The sequence below is a fragment of the Chaetomium tenue genome, assembly GCF_020726465.1.
Source record: "Chaetomium tenue strain MPI-SDFR-AT-0079 chromosome Unknown F5144scaffold_1, whole genome shotgun sequence".
Classification (NCBI taxonomy): Eukaryota; Fungi; Ascomycota; class Sordariomycetes; order Sordariales; family Chaetomiaceae; genus Chaetomium; species Chaetomium tenue.
The window spans coordinates 3,908,548-3,925,892 of NW_027117329.1; the positions used below are offsets into that span (position 1 = coordinate 3,908,548).

The following is a 17,345-nucleotide window of genomic DNA, read 5'->3' on the forward strand; positions in this document are numbered from 1 at the left end:
AGGTACGAGAGGACAAGATTGGCGGTTGCGGATCGGGTCAAGGTGGTTGGTCCGGACCGGCCGATGGCGATTTCCTCGACTCGCTTCGACGCGCATGCCGCGAAGGGTCGCTCCTTCATCACTGAACTAGAGAAGCCGTCTCCGATAACTTGCCTCCAGCTTACCCCGACCTTGCATTTCTCCATCTGAGCTAACCGGATGTGATGATTATCCAAAGCACGCCATTCGCCATCACAAGGGCCCTAACGCCGGGTACGGTTAACGATGAAGCAGGCGTTGACATTTTAGGATAGTACGTTACACCAAATCGAGGGGTCGAGATGAAGTTGGAGGGGAGTCTGGGGCAAAGAATCGTACGTAATCAATACAACCATCTGTGCGACCTATTCTCTTCGCGATTTAGCGTCTGGCTGTTGCATCAATGCACTGGGCTGTTGTGCCTCTTAGCCCTCTTTGTTTGTGTGAGATCGGATGGAGATCTGATTCAGATCGGATTTGATGTCTCAGACTAGGAGCTTCAATTGCCCAGGCCCTCCCTGCCTCAGGAGGTTACCTTCCCCATCCTACCTTGAAATTACCGTGGTACCCCTCCCAACTCACACCGGTCGCCAGCTCCAGCTCCTATGACCACGCCACGGTGCATCCCTTCTCATGCGACTCCCTCGCCAGTTCGATGATCCGCAGACCATCCCTCGAGGTCTCCGGCTTGACAAAGATCTCCTCGCGTCCTAGAAGAGCAGCGGATACATTCTCATAGTATCCCCTATACCATCCCCGAAGACTGGGGTACTTGCCGACGTACTTCTTGCTCTCCTCGTCATACCGCTGGACTTTCCCGTCAAACTCGGTCGTGGTGGTCAGGGTACCCCAGATGCGCTCATTCTCAACGCCAAACTCCGGTCCCGTTGCCGGTTGTCCGGGTGCAGCGATACCCTGGCTTTCTTGCGGGCAGGTCCCAAACTAACCGCATTCGTTAGCACCGACGGTTAAGACCGGAAGAGGGGTAGGAATGGCTACCTTCAGATAGGTGCCCTTGTTGCCTCGAACGAAGAAGCGCAATTGGTCCTGCATGTGCGTAACGACCGCCGTCTTGACCGTTACAATCAAGTTCTTTTGCTTGCCGGAATACTGCAGGATGATGGTGTGAGTGTCGTCGACCTCGCTATCAACGCCGCGGTTCGACCGGAAGAAACCCGTCACCGAAGCGGGGGTTCCAAACAGATACAGGGCCTGGTCGAGAGTGTGGGTGCCTGGGAAGGTCAGCACTGGCAGCTCGGAATCCCGGTCTAGAACTTACCTAGCGCAAACGTCATTCCCTGGCCAGGGACATACTCTTTCTTCGTCCAGTTCGAAATCCAGCCCGGGTCGGGGTAGTCAAAGCGGATGTCCGCCTCTAGAATATCGCCGAGAGCGCCGTTACTCGTTAGGTGGTGCAGCGTGCGGAAGTCGCTGTCGAATCTTCGGTCTGGGGAGCCATCAGCATAAAGGAGGCGTTGGATGCCGGGAGGCGATATACTGACTCTGGAACACGGTCAAGATCTTGCCCTTCTCTTTGGCTAGCGCGATAAGTCTGTCCGCTTCGGCACTGGTATTCACGAAAGGCTTCTCGACGACAACTGCGGTCAAGATGTCAGTCCCCTGACTCAAAACCGGTAATAACCCAACCCCACAAATCGTCCCACTGACCATGCTTCCCGGCCAGCAAAGCCTTCTCAACAAACTCCTCGTGAGTGCCGGTGCAAACAATAACTAGCTCGATCTGCTCGTCGCCATAAAACTCATCGGTTGTCCGGTAGTGCTTTGCCTTGGGGAAGTCGATGGTGCAGTGGCCCCAGCGCGGTGTTTGAGACGGGTCAGTAGGAGCCGCTGCCCGCTGCAAAAAGGCGTAGACTTCGAGCTCCGGGTTGGGGAGAATGAACGGCAGGTGAAAGACCTTCGTTGAGAAGCCGTAGCCTACGATTCCGACTTTGATGGGTGCCATGGTGAAATAATATCGGTGGTAATTCCCTTTTTCTCCCTCAAAAGCAACAGTCCAAACACACTGAGGGGAATTGTCTTGATTCACTTATACCCCTCGACGGCGGTTGAACACCCGGCCATTGCGGAGCCCCGAGTCTTGCCCCTCAGATATCTCCCGTTTAACCGGGTCGGACCTATTGGTCACGTAGCCCAAACAATTCCCCGAAGAGGAGGCACTGGATCATTGAAGAGACATGGAGACAGGCAATTACTAATGCAGCCAGACATGGAACTCACCCTGACTCGATTCATGACCTGGAGGTTAAATCCGGGTGGTATTGCTACATATAGACTTGTAGTCGCTCATGACATGATAGTATGGAACTAAGCAGCACGTATAAAGTGTGCAGTCATGTGTGTGCGCCTGTCCAGGCTAGGAGCAGAGGACTCCTAATTACATTTACATACTAATCATTGCTAATAATGACCTGCGCAGCGTAGATGTGCGTCGCCTCGGCACCACCACAAGTCATGTCGCCTCGTGCGCTACACGGCAGGTTGCAGTTCTCCAGCTCGGGCAGAGATGTGGCGCCTTCGGCCATACCCGTACCGCAGCGGCAGATGTTGCCGTTCGACAGCCCAAAAAAAGGATAATCAGGAAAACAAAAGGCCGAACACCGCGCGACCGAGACCGGGTCCGTGTTGCTGGGAGCGGGAGTGCCGCCACCCGCGTCCGTGAGGAGGGCCGTGTCGGCAAAGCACCCAACTGGTTTGAACGGCAAGCTGAGCTTGGCGTACTCGCGGAGGACATATAGGTTGATGCCCTCGTCGGCGGTGCAGGCTGATTTGGAGAGCCGGGCTATGTTGGGGGCCGCGAGGTCGCCGCAGATACACGTGGGAGGGGAGGATCTGCTATCGATGCCGGCAATGTAGTAATCATTGTCGAGACACTCCTTAGCGCACGTTTCGACCGTTACGCTGTCGTTAGTCCAGGCTGTGCCCCGCAGAATGCGGGTCGAGTTATCGGCATTGAGCCAGCAGCCTAGGGACTTGGGGATGTAAGGGGGTCGAGGAGGAGGCCTGACGAGGGAGACGCAGTACGCATATCCCGGGACGATCAAGAGCGAGCAGTTGCCAGTAGTCCTGGCGTCGATGGAGGGGTTCATTTCGACGAGCGGGTCGAATCCAATTTTGTATTTCATGGTTAAGTATGCGCACGTGTCGCCGTCCTCGGCGACGTGCCAGCGGCCGCAGGTCTTGATGGTGCCCGGGGCGGGAGTGGGGTTGGCCGGAGGGGCCGCGGCGATCGGGCTGGTTCCGGCCGAGCCACCGTGGGTGATACCCGATGTGTTGGTCGCTGTGCCTGGTACGTAGGCGCCGCCGACGGGGGAGATACACACGACGTAACCCAGCGTCGCCTTGGCCTTGTGGAGATTGTCGCAGCTCTGGTCAATCCAGCGGTTGTAGAGCTGGAGGTTGCGGATGCCGGCTGTGGCTGAGATGGTCACGCAGCTGTCCGTGGGCACGACCGAATATGTGGTACAGGTCAGGGGGAGGCAGATCTCCACCCCCACGGGGAGGCTGCTGCAGCCACCGACGACGTCCCCAACCGCCTGGGCGGCATCCACAACGTCAGCCGACGAGACGCTGTTGGCGAGGGCGATCGAGTTGCAGTCGTCACCTGCCTTGATGGTGTAATACTTGTCCGAGACACAGAACGGCCCGGGTGTTGGGGCCTCGATCAAGGGCGGAGGCACGTCATCGGGGAGTGCCAGCGAGCAGCGGGCGTTGATGGCTTTGAGAGCTCGCTGGTACCACGGGACCGTGTTGTAGATCGAGTAGGTGCTCTGCTGCATCATGCGAATGCGAGCCGTAAAGCAGTCGGAGCAGAGCTCGCTGTCGGGCATGCCGGCGAGCGTTTCGGACACGCTGAAGTCATCGATAACATCGTTGCAGTACCGTCCCGTCTTGCTATCAGTGGTGCAACTCTCGTTGTAGCCGTACCATATGTAGCCGCCGGCCATCTCGAGCACGGCGCCCGACAAGGGCTAACGGAAGTCGGCGCAGCTAGCAGAGACCTGATGGTACCACGAGGCAAGCGAGGTACCGCAGCCCACGTCGCACACCTCGTCCTGCAGCGTCGCGTTGCCCAGTGACCCGCGGTAGGCCGGGGACGTCCAGTGCATCGTGTTGGCGGCGCAGGCGATGGTGGCCGTCAGCGCCGTCTTACACTGCTCCGAAAAGTCATATGTAGCGAGGTCGTCGTGCGTGTGCAGCGTGTAGCCCGTGATGTTACGCCCGAGTGCCGCCTGCTTCGCGCCACCGAGCCAAGCATGAAGCAACCGAGGGGCCTTTTCGTCGGCGTCATGGTGAGCGACAAACAGAAAGCTGTCGAGAAGGTAAAGTAATAGGCGAGGTAAAGAAAGAGTCATGATAGGCGTGAGACGTCCCGGGTTCGAGGGCGTCCCGGGAACAGAGAATACACAACGCAGGGGAGGAAACAGGACGGAGCCCAGAAAGGAGGGTACTTGTACCGGCCCGATGTGGTCCGCGTTGTTGAGAATCAACTACAAGTACATGTACTCGAGCAGAACTAAAAGAGGGGGTAAAAGGTAAGGCACTGGTAATATTTCACCTCAGCTTCTTCACTGGTTCCTGTAAATGGGATTGAGCCTTGCGGAGCTCCTGGATCGCCCCTGGAGAAGGAGGTGAAATTCGCTCGGGAACCAACCAGCCAGCCCCTTTTCTTTCGCGCCGAGGTTCGCCTACTAAATCACTTGTGCCGCCAACGATATACTATCCTCGAAAACACATTTCCAAACAAGGGCATGTTGGGTGAAAAACGCTTTGTCACTATTGACGGCACAGACCGCGCTAACTTGAGCCGGGACTGGGCAGCGGGTCTCGAGTGGAATATACCAGGGTCTGGCTGGACTGGAACCATGATGGCCAGGCAGCTCATCTCCGGAGCTGCACTTTTAGGGTTTAGGAATCTTGAGGCGCGGGTTTTGACATGCCGCGGGCCCCTCCCGAATCCAAGATATCCGGTCTCCGGGATGAAGTTGGACCAGGGGTGATCCAGTATCACAAGCAGGATTATAAAATTTACCTAGCTATTATCGAGGTAGATAGGGTATAGTCAATCAACGCCCGTACACAACCTCCCGTCTTGGGTACGTTCCTCAGGGCCTTAGTTCACACGTCTCATGGCTCTTTTTCATCCTAGGTCTGCTCAAGGTGCTAGCGAATCCGGACAAATGTGACTGGGTCCAGTACGAGGAGAATACGGCGCCCATGATCCAGGCTCGCGGCTGGGAATCCCCCAAGTATGTAGGCATCTGAATGTAAGATCACCGCCGACGGCACCGCCAACATGCTGGGGAGTATGAATCTCGAGGTACCAGCAGTATATGAACAATTGGGATCGCGCTGTTAACCGCGGGCAACGCCTTTAGCACCAGACCGTTCTCTCCGCCTCGGTCTAAACAGCCATCGTTTAGTTTGTACGAATTAAACCCCCCTCCCCCCCTCCCCGAAATAAAAAGAAAAGGAAAAAAGAAAGGAAAAAGAGCAAAAGTGAAAAAGAAAAAAAAAATAAAAAGGAAAAGAAGGGGGAGAAATATAACTCCCAATGTACTAATGATTATCCAGTAATACGCTGCGCCGCTAAGCTTCTCGTCTCGATTGCCTCCCAAGCTCGTTGTTTGTACATTCTCCGTTGCTCGTCAGTCAGCGCCTCCCACCCAGCTAGCACCTCCCTAAAGCCCATCTCGCCATTATCGGCTACTTGTTCCTTACGAAACAGCTCGAACGCCGACGGGAATCCGGCGTTTGGGCTCGCGTCTTTGCGGGCCAGCATCGTCTCATAATACGCCCAGGCCTCGCGGTGCTTGGCCTCGGCCCGCGCGCGGTAGACGTCCTTCTGGTCCTCGGGCAGCTCCGCCCAGAGCGGCACGGAGCGGTTCACGGCGTCTGGGCCTGAGAAGCCCGTGCCCTGATAGAAGAGCCAGAACCCGCCGACGGAAAGACCTAAGCCCGGCCAGACGCCCGAGCCGACGCGGTCGCTTAATGAGGGGCGCGGGACGCCGGCGGGAATGAGCTGAAAGGGGTCGTCAGGCTGGGGTGTATATCCGGGGAACCCGCTGCGATCGATGGCTTGCATGTCCGCCAGGATCTTCCACATGCGGGCGAGGAAGTCTTCCTCGGATATGGTACCCTGCCGGACCTGGTCTTCCGCAGAAGCCATGGCGTCGGAGAGCTCGCGGGCAGCTCGCATTCGGCGATTCAGGTCTTCTGCTGCCAGTGCAGCAGCAGGGGATGGTTGCCGTGCGCGGGAGTTGGGGTAGCCTTGGGCCTCAAACCAGCGGTATCCGCAAGCTTTAAACATAGCAATATCCAACCCGAGCCGACCTGTTAATAGCGCGAGGGCGTGTCTATGCCCCGGAATGCCATGGGATTCTGAAGACCGTGCCAAAGAACAATCCTCTAGAGGATAGAAGCTGTGAACAACCAGACAAGCCTCCTCGCCGCTGATGGCGGTATCGAAACAGCCGTTTTCAAGAGCGTCCTTAACCTTAGCAAATAGCTCGACTGGTGTGCTCAGCGTGCCGCCGGTTGCGTGTTGGATGTTGGCGCGCACTACATCCGGGGGTGGCCACCCGCAAGCCTGGTGAATCTCTTCGGTGGTCAGGGAATTGGGAGACCCAAGGGCCTTGGCTACGACGTCGCCGCGGTTGAGAAACAGCTGACGCTCCGTTTCGGTGAGCTGGTCCTGGTGGTCTCGCGCCTTGTCGTAAAGGGTCCAAGGGATTTCAGTTGCCTCTATTGCTCGTTGGCGGTCCCGGGCCTCGCGAACCATAGAAGCGAAAAGAGAGGCTTGGCTACGCCGCATAATCTCGGCGCCCTCCTCGGTACCGGAGTCGACATCCGGGTCGGGCCTGTCCTCTTCTCGATTGGCGAAGCCGAAGTCGCTGTTGTGACCGGGTGATTCCGCCATCTTGAATCGGTAGCTTGACCTTGAATCGTGAGTGCGAATTGACCGGAATTGAAGGTGGGGTTGCGTAGTGCAAGTGCACTTGGATCTCGTTTTCTCCTTCGAAGAAGTAGAGATTCAAAAGAGCGGGTTTTTCTCCCTGTATTTGTACCGACGTGACAGCATGTCAATGGTGTGTTTGTTATTTGTTAGCGCGATGCTGCCTAGATAGGTACCTATGTACCGAAGGGGCTTAGGTGCTGTCTGGGTCTGCCTTCACCCAAGAGGTCCATCATCCGAAATTCAACAAGTTCATTGCAACAGCAATCAACTCACCCCTGGTACAATACTTCTCCATCTCCATCGACTCGCTAAATTGCAAACATCTGAAGTTAGAAAGCAGTAACTGCAACTAGCCGGGAATGCATTGTTTCGTGCTCTCCCAGCGCTTGGGTGGGGCACTTTACTGTGTATAAGACTGGACAGAATGCGAGAAGTTACTTCCGCCTTTGGGCAACAGCGTTCTTTCTAGATCGAGGCTCCCCTCAGTAAGAAGGGGACAATGCTTGGTAGAGGACTTGGCATCGTGATCGAGGGATCACGAGTGACACAAGGGATTTAACACAACTACAAGTTAAAAGCCTACATGTAGATACCCAGGTAGGCACTGTTGCAGCATCTCATGTTTGCTGTGCACCCTTTAGCTGTCCCTAGCCCAGCATGTGCAGACTTGGAACCCGGGATATGGGGGAAAAGACAAAAAAGGGCAAGTTGGAGATACCTACCTACGTAAGCAAGACAGGAGGGGCGCGGTATATCTATAAAGACCAAGTGACTTGATTAGGTAGGCAGTAAAGGGGTCATTGCTTACCCAAGTAGGTACGCTCGTTAATAGTTAATGGTACGAGATAGCGGTCGGAGCGAGGGACGTGGCCGGCCATGAACTGTAGGTCGCGTATGGGGCGGAGGGGAGGCGGCGTCGGAATTTGGGAGTCCACATGAAATCCAAGCAGCCCTCCCAGGACGTGTGGATAAAGGTGGAAATACCTAATCACAAGATGATTCTGCATCCCAAGCATGGGAAGTTCCCCGGTTTCCGGGTTCGGGGCAATGCATGGTTTTGGGACATGTCCGATTCGCCAAGGCCTCTACGGATCCGTCGTTTCGTTCTTGTGGACATCGCTTAGACCATCGGATATTATCAAGGAGCTGGTGGGACGGTCCCGGCCGGCCCGGCCCATCAGGCTGTCCTCGTCCACGTGGGCATATCGAAAGACATGGACACTTATCCGCGGCACCCCCACTCCATGCACACAACAGTAGGCGAGCCTTACACACTACGCTAGTGCGACATCACACCTCATTGAAGTCACTCGTGCGTGTTCGCGACAAGGGGCTTTGTGGGGCCGCCGCATGTTTCAGGATGGGAGCAAGGGGAACTGAGTTAGAAGTCTACTTGTAGGTTCGCTTGGGATGCCGCCGCGCAAGCGCGTAAAAGGGGGGGTTGACTCAGTTGAACAAACCCCCACGCCGGTAGCCGCCGTCAAGATCGAAAAAATGATGTACTGTAGCATGATCCACGCACATCACAGACAAGGGGCCCACGCGCGTCGGGGGTGCGTGTATGTATGTGCACAAGACAAAATACCTACCGCCAGATCAGGACATTGAGAGAAACAACGGAAAAATGGCCGTGGCAAGTCCATGATAGTTCCGTATCCGTTACATACGTTATGGGCGCCGTGATTTTGGGGTAGTAAAAAACACAAAAGAAATACAGGAGTTGAGAAGGAAACCCGCTGTCTCCATGGACTCCATCGCGTCGACCAGGTTCCGAGTCCCCTCGAGGCCAAGTCAAGTCGTCAAGGGGCGGGCCACCAGCCCCTGCATTGGTCGTGACAATGGATCAATCCCTCATCTCCGTCCCTCGGGAATCCTTTCGATAAACATTTGCTCGGCTCAGATAGCTCAATGGCATGGCATATATCAACCATACGCCCGTGGCCCCAAAGCCCAAGCTGACTCTATTCTATCTCCATCCTTCCTCTGAGAGAGAACAGGGACAAGACCGCCATTCATTCTTTTTGTACATTCTTTTTTAAACAACTTTCCTTCAGCCATAGGCCTTGACGGTCGTTACTCTTTCCTCTTATCCCCTATTGATTGCACCGACCTTGCAGATTCCACCACAATCCAACAAAATGCATCAATACGCTTGTCTCGTTAGTCTGCTGCCCTTGGTGGCTGCGCATGGCTTTCTCTCTTCACCTCCTGCCCGCCGCCCCGGCGCTGCCTACCGTGCCACCTGTGGTGAGCAACCCTTTTTTCAGCAGAGCTCCGACATCAACGGCAACGTCCAGGGCATCCAGCAGGTTGTAGGAAACGACGCGACGGAAGACTGCAACCTCTGGCTCTGCAAGGGCTTCCTGCTGGAGGACAACCCGGACCAGGTCCAGAGTTACGCGCTCGGCCAGACCATCGACATCACCGTCAACATTGCCGCCCCTCACACCGGCTATGCCAACGTCTCCGTTGTGAAGACGAGCACCAACACCATGATCGGAAACCCCCTGATCGAGTTCCAGAACTACGCATCCAACTCCGGCCTGGCCGCCAACAACACGGCCTTCAGTGTCACCCTCCCGGAAAGCCTGGGCGGCGACTGCACAACCGCTGGTGACTGCGTGCTGCAGTGGTTCTGGGATGCCCCGGACATTGATCAGACCTACGAGGCCTGCGCCGACTTTGTGGCTGGTGACGGGAGTGGGAGTGGCCCCTCGTCGACCTCGGCTGCCCCTGTCACCACGGCTTCGGCTCCTGCCACGGCGACTTCGGTCGACCCTGCCCCGGCTCCCACCACCACCGCCGTCCCGGGTAACCCCGATGACGACGAATGCCCTGCGGATGATGGCGGTGACGAGGGCGAGGATGAGGACGACGACCAGGGAGAGCCCGGCGAAGGCGATGATAACGGTGATGAGGAGTGCCCGGCTGATGGGGGCGAGGGGCCTGAAGAAGACGACAACAGCGGAGAGGATGACTCGGAGTGCCCCGCTGACGATGGCGACGACGCTGCCGCCACCACTAGCTTGGGTGCGAAGGATGTTTCCACCTCTGCCGCTGCTACCCCCACGGGAAGCCACACCAGCACCGTCACTCAGATCGTCACTTCCACCGTCACTACTGAGCGGCTTGTCACTGTGACGGCTGCGGCCACTGCTTGCAACTGAGGCCTGACTAGGTAACTTCAGGGGGAAGGGTAAAGGGGATGATAAAGCTGCCAGATGGGTAGCAATTTCGGTTCTTGTATCATACCATTACTTCATTACTTTGCAGCATCCGGAAATGCATGTACAAAACTTATTTTCACATTTTCGGCCAACTGATCGCAATTCCAACACATCGTGACCCATTCCTGCATTGCAGCTATTCCAGGTATACTCCGAAGATAAAAAGACTGGGGATTGGATTGGGCCGTTTTTGTTTCTGGCCTTGCTGCCGGGGGGGGGGGGGAGGATTCCGGGTAGGAGCTGGACGCATGCGCGAGAGAGTGCAATATTACTAAGGTATATTCTCTTGCAATCGTGATGATGATGATGATAAATGATGCCCGTTCGCCGTCGCAATGCATTTAATGTTAAATCCCCCAAACCCAAAGAACGAAAGAAAAGAAAAGAAAACCCAAACCCATTCCCATCCCCGTCCCCCCCCTAAATCCTCAACCCCGCCACCCCCGACAACAAAAAAAAAAAAAAAAAAGAAAAAAAAAGAAAACACTCAATCCTCATCCCTCTCCCACAAACTCAGCACCCAATTCCCACCACAATTCTCCGACACCCCCCACCTGCCCGCACACTGATGCATGCACATCCAATCCGGCGCGCGCCGACTCGCCAGCACCGCCTGGGTCGCCGTGCCACAATAACACTGCACGGCGACCTGCGTGCCAAAGTGCCGCGGCGTCTTGCCCCCCTCGCTGCAGTAGTCGGCACAGCCCGCGTTGGTCATGTCAGTGGCTGATAGGAATGCTTCTGGGAGTACGCGGACTTCGGAGTCGTAGAAGCAGCCGAGGTAGGTCCAGCCGGCGACTTGGATGGTGGGGGGGAGGGGGGCGGGTGGGGGGGCGGTGCTGGAGGTGGTGGTGGTGGTTTGGGAGGGGTTGAGGTTGTTGGCGGTGGTGGAGGTGGTGGTGTAGGGATTGTTGTTGTTATTGTTATTGTTGGTAGTTGTGCCGTTGGCTGCTGATTCTGCAACTGCGACGGCCAGGGGTGAGATGGTGTTTTCGAGTTTGGCAATTTTGGTGCCGAGTATGCTGCTGACCACTATCAGGGCAGCGATGATGAGGAAGAGGACGGCGGATAGAATGATGATCGGGAGGCGGGAGCGGGAGCCCCTTCGCTCGCCGCTCTCGCTTTCGGAAGGTGTTGAAGGCGGCAAAAGTGCATGTGGTGGTGGTGGTGGTGAAGGTGGCCCATATCCATGGCTCGTCTGGCTCAGCTGGGAGGACTCCAGCTTGCGGATAAGGTCGACATCGGCCTCGGATGCTGGCTTTTTCCATGGAGGCAACACGGCCCTCTGAGGATGCCCACTCCATACAATTAGGGAACCCCCATTGTTGCGCTCCCGGTTCGGGATGGGAAGGTTCGCTCCCTAAGGGGTTGTCGGTCAGTCATGATAGGCAGGTGTCATTGAGAGCGAGTTCTCTTACATCGTCCAGTCCTCCGTATATCATGGTGCCTGTTGGGGATAAATTAATGAACAGGACAAGAGGTAGTAGCCTGGAGGAAAGCGACGTGGAATGCGAATATTGGGCCCGAACATGTTTAAGGAGATGCCGATATGGTGGCCTTCACCCGAGTCCACTCGCGGCGTCGACCAGGCATCCGCAAGAGTAGCACCTGAGCTCGGTGGGATTCGTGGCGATTACCGCGAACCAAAGAAACCAGCGATCGGTTTCCCACGCTGCAGGGTTGCATCCTTGGTATTGAATCCGTCGGGGCGGCACGGCGCGATTCGTTCAGTCTTAGCTGCAACACAAGCTGCCCTTGGCATCTTCCCTGGCGCAGCCTCCCTGGCACGCTTCCAGCCCCTTGATAGGCAGCAATTTGATCTCACAACCGTGCCATTCTTCAAGAAGAGGAAAGGCGCAGTTCCACCTGACTTATTTCCGGCTACATACACTACATACATTAACTGGCTCAACCCCGTCAGTGCTACTCAAAGTTCTTGCGTGAAACGATCTCACGCCCCCAAGCGGTCCCAGCGTGCAGCGGAGGTGCAACTGCCAAGGTGCTATCCAAATCTTCGAAACCAGCGGACAGGGGGCACATTGAAGCTTGGTTGCAGCAGAACCTGTCTATTACCGGCACAGCCTCCTGAAATGGCTGACACCCGTGACCTGGTCCGAGGCTTGTCCAAGTCCGAACCATTCAGAGCAGGATGTGCCGTCTGAGCACCGATGTGAGCTTGTGAGGGACTTGCAAAATGTTACCGCTTTGGGATATGCCGTTTAAGCTTCTTTTTCTTGCCGCTGACCGCTTAGCAATAACGAAACTATTGAGCTATGAAATGTGACATGATCGAGATCGATAAGATGAGCCTCCCCTGACTCGATCGCTAAGCGTATGGCAAGTGACTTCGTTTGGAGGCGGTACAGTACATCGCGGCCATTTTCATATCCTAACTCCGAACCATGATTTCCTTGCACATCCGGCCCAGCCGGTTTATGTATCCAAGTCTAAAAGAAGAAGGAAAAGAGAGAAAAGCGAAACCCACGAGCCCATTTCAATGCAAGTCCGACAAATACCGGTAACCTCGAAGAAACAACGGGACCAATCGTCCAAACTGTAATAGGTCAGAGTCCTGAGAGCCACCTTGTCTCCAAAATGATACGCCACTCCCCAAGACAACCTGGAAGCCATGACAAAAAAGTAAAGATAGAACGCGTAGTAAAAGTCAAGATGCCACTCAAAAACAAGTCCATGAGTCCTCATTTCACAATCTCACTTCCTCCCCGCGTTACTCCCCCTCCAAGCCTCCTCCCCAGCACCTCGATACCCCATCTCCTCCTCCCCTCCAACCCCAACATCACAATCCACCCCAAGCCTCACACCCTCCCCATCGCCCTCCAAAACGCCATAAAAATACCGCCTCCCCATCCCCTTCACCCTCTTCTCCCTCTCCTCCCCACTCAACCTCGACACCCCCCCAAAATCTGCCACCATCCCACTCCTCGCCACATACCACATCAACCCAGCCACACAGCGCGGATCCACCGGCATGGGCGGATATCGGATTGCAAACGACGCGCCCAGCACGGCGATCAGCAGGCCCAACGCCACACAGCTCAGCACGGCACACACCGTCGCGGCCGTGCCCGTCTGCGCGAGGTTGAAGGGCACGTTGGAGAGCACGACGGGTAGGAACTCGGAGAAAGCGGCGGCGAGGGACACGGCGAGCAGGAAGGGCTGGCGGTGCTGGATGGCGGAGTAGATGCCGGAGAAGGGGTTGGTGGGGGGGACGAAGAGGATGGAACGTCCCGGGAGTTGGGTGCGTTGCGAGAGGAGGTGGAACGGGGTCATGGTGCTGACGCCTGGAGAGAAGGGGTGGTGAGTAAGAGTGGTGCGTGGAGAGGGATGAAGATGTGATGATAAAAAGGGGGTGGGGATTAGGGGAACTTACTGAGAAAGAAAGATTGCCAGCAAAAGGCAATGATCACACCGATGATGGCTGAGACAAACCGCACACCGAAGTGGTTGGAGTTGAGGAACAGCCACAGCCGGCCGTTGTCGCGGATCCCGCCGCGGTAGTAGGCGTGGTAATAGATGATGAAGATAAGCAGGGCCAGCTGGAAAAGGATGAATGTGATCCGCCACGGATACCGCAGGGCCATAAACGGCAGCTGCTGGCGCCGACGACCCCATATCCCCGCAGCCACCTCACCATCCCCACGAAACTCTCCCTCTCCCCCATCCACAGCCATCACCCCCCTCCTCAACCCCTCCCCCGCCTCCTCCACCACCACAACCCCATACTCCTCACTCCCCCCATCCCCCCTAAACCAGCCCAACCCAAACCTCCTCCCCCCCACCGCCCTCCTCACCACCTCCTCCCCCCCTTCCAACCCCCCCCTCACCACCGCATCCCCCCCCAACGACGCCACCCCCGCAAGACACCACGGATCCGCCCACACCCCGGTCACCCACCGCCCCAACCCCCACCCCACCACGCCCACCAGCCCCACCACCACCACCAGCACCGCCACCAGCACGTACGCCGGCGCCACACTCACCCCCAGCGCCGGCGCGCACCCCGCGCTCGCCGTGTTCGCCCAGCACGCGCCGTGCAGCTTGAGCCCGACGGCCTCGGCGGCGAGGGGCGCGGAGAGGGAGGCCAGGGCGACGGCGAGGGTGGTGAGGAAGGGGATGGGTTGGTGGTGGTGGTGGTGCAGGAGGAGAGAGAGGGGGGTGAGGAGGGTGTGCAGGCCGGTGTATTGCTGCAGGAGGGGGTGGGTGGTGAGGGAGCTGGAGGGGGGGAGGTTGTTGGGGGTGGGCGGGGGGTGGGTGAGGGATTGGAAGGGTTGATAGAGCTTGGCGTTGAGGTCGAGTATGCGGAGGGGGATGACTAGGGCCACGCCGAGGAGGGGCGGGAGGAAGGTGCCGACGAAGATGTCGGCTTCGGTCCAGCGGTAGGTGCGCGTGGAGGAGATGACGGTGGGGAGGGGCGTGCTGGTGCCGGTGCGTGTGGGGGTGGAGGTGGAGGTGTAGGTGCGAGTGGTAGCCGGACGGGTGGAGAGGATGGTGCTTGGGGAGGGAGTGGAGGTGATGGTTCGTACCGTGCCCGAGATGGTGGTGAGCCGGGTGGTTTGGGGGATGGTGGTGGTGAAAGTGCTGAGGGAGTCGCCGGATGTGGACACGACGGTTAGCGTGATGGGCTCGGTGCCTGTCGGAGTTGTGACGATGACCTGGGTCGTCAAGCTGCCACCGATGGTTGTTGTGAAGCTGGTTACTGGTGGAGTGATCACCCGGGTGACCGGGGTGCCGTTAATGGTTTCCACGGTCGTTGTCGGAGGCGGCGTGACGGTGATAACCGTCGGAGTACCGCCCACATTGGTCGTGATGGTAAAAGAAACTGGCCGGGCCACAGCCCCATTCACAGTCGTCACCACGACTTGGGTAACCGGTCTTCCTCCGACGATATCAACGTCCGTAAGCGTAAGTGGTTGGCCGGCAGCGGTAGGAGTGGTCACAATGACTTCGGTAACCAACGTTCCTCCGGCGTCTCTGACGACCGTGTAGGAGACTGGTTGGAAAGGCGGCCCAGCGGGCGTTGTAACAAAGACCCGCGTGACCGGCGTGCCCCCAACATTTCCGACGATGGTGTTCGTGACAGGTTGCCCCCCCATGATCGTGGTAGCGACGCCCCCTTGAATGCTGACAACGGTCTGAGGAGGCGGGGCCTCGACGATGGTGCGCTGGACACCGTCAACCTCCCTCACCACAGTCACCGGGTCCGGGTTGTTAACCACCGTCACGGGCGTCCCACCAATAGTCGTGACCACCTGGGCCGGCCGCCCTGGCGTAGGGGTAATAACCACAACATTCGTCACCACCGACCCCCCCACTCGTGCCACCCCCGTGCTGACCTGCGGACCAACGACTTGGGTCTCAACTTTGTTCGACGGAGCGACGACTACGACCACGGGCCCTTGTGTCTGCACAATATCCACGGCCGTGCCCTCGATAACCTCCACGCCAGTCACCTTCACAGGATCCGGTGGCTTTGTCACGGGCAATTCTTCTGGTGGGAAGATGGTCCTGTAGTATGTGATGGTGACCTCCCCCACGCTCGGTATGACGACGCCCGTGACGGTGCTTGTCCCGGTAAACGTGCCAACCGTAGTTATGGTTGATGCCGATGTGGCGCCAGAGGTCACACTCGATGTCAGTGTGATAACACTCGTGTAGGTTCGTGTCGCAGTCGACATGGGCATGCTGGCCTGGGTTCCATTGGCCGTAAAATGGGAGTAAAATGTCGTGGGGCTGGTGTCGGTGACGGTGGACAAGATTGTGGTCACGAATGTCGAGTCGCTGGTAAACACGACCGTCTGGGTTGACGTGAAGACCGAGGTGTAGGTAAGTGTTGTTATTGGCACGGTGATACTGGTGGTGAATTTGGAGATTGAGGTCGATATAGGGATCACCCGAGCACCGCTTGGGAGACTGGCGGTACTGCTAGCAGCACTCGATGTGCTGATTGCCCGGGTTGATAGGGTACTAGTCGACGAGGACTGGGTAGCGACATTCTGCAAGTTGATCTGTGTGCTGCCACTGCGTGAAACTGGAACAGCAAGTGCCCGGGTCGTGGTCTCTGATGCCGAGAAGGTGGGAGGTTTAGGAAGTGTTGTTGAGAGTGAAGATGCTGAAGCAGACGATGACAGAGATTGCGTCGAGATATACGTAGGAACAAGGGGGGCCGTTGGAGGCTGGGTGTTCGTTTCGGTAACGCTCTGGGCGAGAACCCTTATCTGCTCGTTGGTCGTGGAGCTGCTTCTCGGGGACTGTGAAGAGGTGGTGGAGGGAAGGGTGGAGGGAACGGTGGAGGGAAGGGTGGAGGGAAGGATGGAGGGAAGGATGGAGGGCGATTTTGGGGCATCAGTAGTGGTAGTTACTCCGGCCTCAAGAGTTGACGTGTTGGAGAAAACAGCTCGCGCGAACCGGACTGGCTGTGTGGCATTAGGATTAACACCCAGGATCCGGACGTCGCTATCCGAGTTTGGCATTTGGCGCTCAGCGACGATAACGAGCATGATGACCACGAGCAGGAGTGCTATGACGGTGCCGATGAACGGCCATCGCAGCGGTATGGGCTTGTAGTTCGGTGTGTCCCCTGGTCGCCACACAGGCGATTCCCGCCCTCTGGGGATATTACCCGTCCGCTCTTCATCATGTTCGTGATCCTCTGTGGACTGCAAAGTGTATGAATAGGCGGCCCGATTGTCTCCTGGGCGGATCAGGGGTTGTTGCATGTTTCTCAACTGCACCGCCGTGAAGTACAGCAACGGTCAGCAAGATCCGGGTTAACTCTTAAGCTGCTGTCGTTGTCAAGTGCCCTCCAAGTCGAACAACGGCGTTCAACTGCTCGTTGCAGCCACCAAAGTTGACACCGCGGTTTGTTGTTGGTTTTCGTCAACTTCCATGACCATAAACCAAATCGGGACGCAGGTGAGCCCGCAACCACGGGCATCGGAGTCCTCATATTGGGCGTGGGTTGACTGCCCGACCGTTTGGGTGAGTCTTCCAGACCCGAACGGCTGCAGTGCGGCTGAAGCCACACTTCACCACTCGTCTCCCGTAGCTTTACTCCGACCTCTTAGCTAGCGCGCTTTATTGGCGATGGCGGTGGCTGCGACAGG

The 17,345-nt window shown here is 57.0% G+C and overlaps 6 protein-coding genes across 6 annotated transcripts; 1 reads left to right on the forward strand and 5 right to left on the reverse strand.

Annotated features, from left to right (window-relative positions):
• Window positions 1-403: 403 nt before the first annotated feature.
• F5144DRAFT_49486 (uncharacterized protein) lies at window positions 404-2,400 on the reverse strand. The gene is made up of 5 exons (XM_066786062.1): window positions 1,687-2,400; window positions 1,521-1,616; window positions 1,298-1,465; window positions 1,018-1,250; window positions 404-960 (listed from the first exon to the last, which is right to left on the reverse strand). Exons 1-5 carry the CDS (start codon window positions 1,979-1,981, stop codon window positions 622-624), a joined length of 1,131 nt encoding a protein of 376 aa, XP_066648821.1. The 5' UTR covers window positions 1,982-2,400; the 3' UTR covers window positions 404-621.
• A 26-nt stretch (window positions 2,401-2,426) lies between these two features.
• On the reverse strand, window positions 2,427-4,903 carry F5144DRAFT_637464 (uncharacterized protein; the record flags this gene model as incomplete). The annotated part of the gene is made up of 5 exons (XM_066792660.1): window positions 2,427-3,606; window positions 3,717-3,806; window positions 3,886-4,007; window positions 4,038-4,347; window positions 4,830-4,903. 5 exons carry the CDS (start codon window positions 4,901-4,903, stop codon window positions 2,427-2,429), a joined length of 1,776 nt encoding a protein of 591 aa, XP_066648822.1.
• A 583-nt stretch (window positions 4,904-5,486) lies between these two features.
• F5144DRAFT_49626 (uncharacterized protein) lies at window positions 5,487-7,062 on the reverse strand. Its single transcript, XM_066786140.1, has one exon. The coding sequence runs from the start codon at window positions 6,953-6,955 to the stop codon at window positions 5,603-5,605; it is 1,353 nt and encodes a 450-aa protein (XP_066648823.1). The 5' UTR covers window positions 6,956-7,062; the 3' UTR covers window positions 5,487-5,602.
• Window positions 7,063-8,887: 1,825 nt separating this feature from the next.
• On the forward strand, window positions 8,888-10,286 carry F5144DRAFT_556431 (uncharacterized protein). The gene has a single exon (XM_066787969.1). It carries the CDS (start codon window positions 9,133-9,135, stop codon window positions 10,159-10,161), a length of 1,029 nt encoding a protein of 342 aa, XP_066648824.1. The 5' UTR covers window positions 8,888-9,132; the 3' UTR covers window positions 10,162-10,286.
• Window positions 10,287-10,706: 420 nt separating this feature from the next.
• F5144DRAFT_608467 (uncharacterized protein) lies at window positions 10,707-11,891 on the reverse strand (the record flags this gene model as incomplete). The annotated part of the gene is made up of 2 exons (XM_066791592.1): window positions 11,640-11,891; window positions 10,707-11,581 (listed from the first exon to the last, which is right to left on the reverse strand). The coding sequence occupies exons 1-2, from the start codon at window positions 11,661-11,663 to the stop codon at window positions 10,709-10,711; spliced, it is 897 nt and encodes a 298-aa protein (XP_066648825.1). The 5' UTR covers window positions 11,664-11,891.
• A 1,042-nt stretch (window positions 11,892-12,933) lies between these two features.
• Window positions 12,934-16,958, reverse strand: F5144DRAFT_597981 (uncharacterized protein; the record flags this gene model as incomplete). The annotated part of the gene is made up of 2 exons (XM_066790904.1): window positions 12,934-13,523; window positions 13,613-16,958. 2 exons carry the CDS (start codon window positions 16,956-16,958, stop codon window positions 12,934-12,936), a joined length of 3,936 nt encoding a protein of 1,311 aa, XP_066648826.1.
• Between the last annotated feature and the right edge of the window lie 387 nt (window positions 16,959-17,345).

Bases quoted from the DNA above. Each gene is read 5' to 3' on its own strand.
- F5144DRAFT_49486 (XM_066786062.1), bottom strand. From the start codon at position 1,981: ATGGCACCCATCAAAGTCGGAATCGTAGGCTACGGCTTCTCAACGAAG. The intron at 1,466-1,520 runs GTCAGTATATCG...ATGGCTCCCCAG, and splicing joins GATCTTGACCGTGTTCCAGA to ACCGAAGATTCGACAGCGAC. The intron at 1,251-1,297 runs GTAAGTTCTAGA...TGACCTTCCCAG, and splicing joins GGGAATGACGTTTGCGCTAG to GCACCCACACTCTCGACCAG.
- F5144DRAFT_49626 (XM_066786140.1), bottom strand. From the start codon at position 6,955: ATGGCGGAATCACCCGGTCACAACAGCGACTTCGGCTTCGCCAATCGA.
- F5144DRAFT_556431 (XM_066787969.1), top strand. From the start codon at position 9,133: ATGCATCAATACGCTTGTCTCGTTAGTCTGCTGCCCTTGGTGGCTGCG.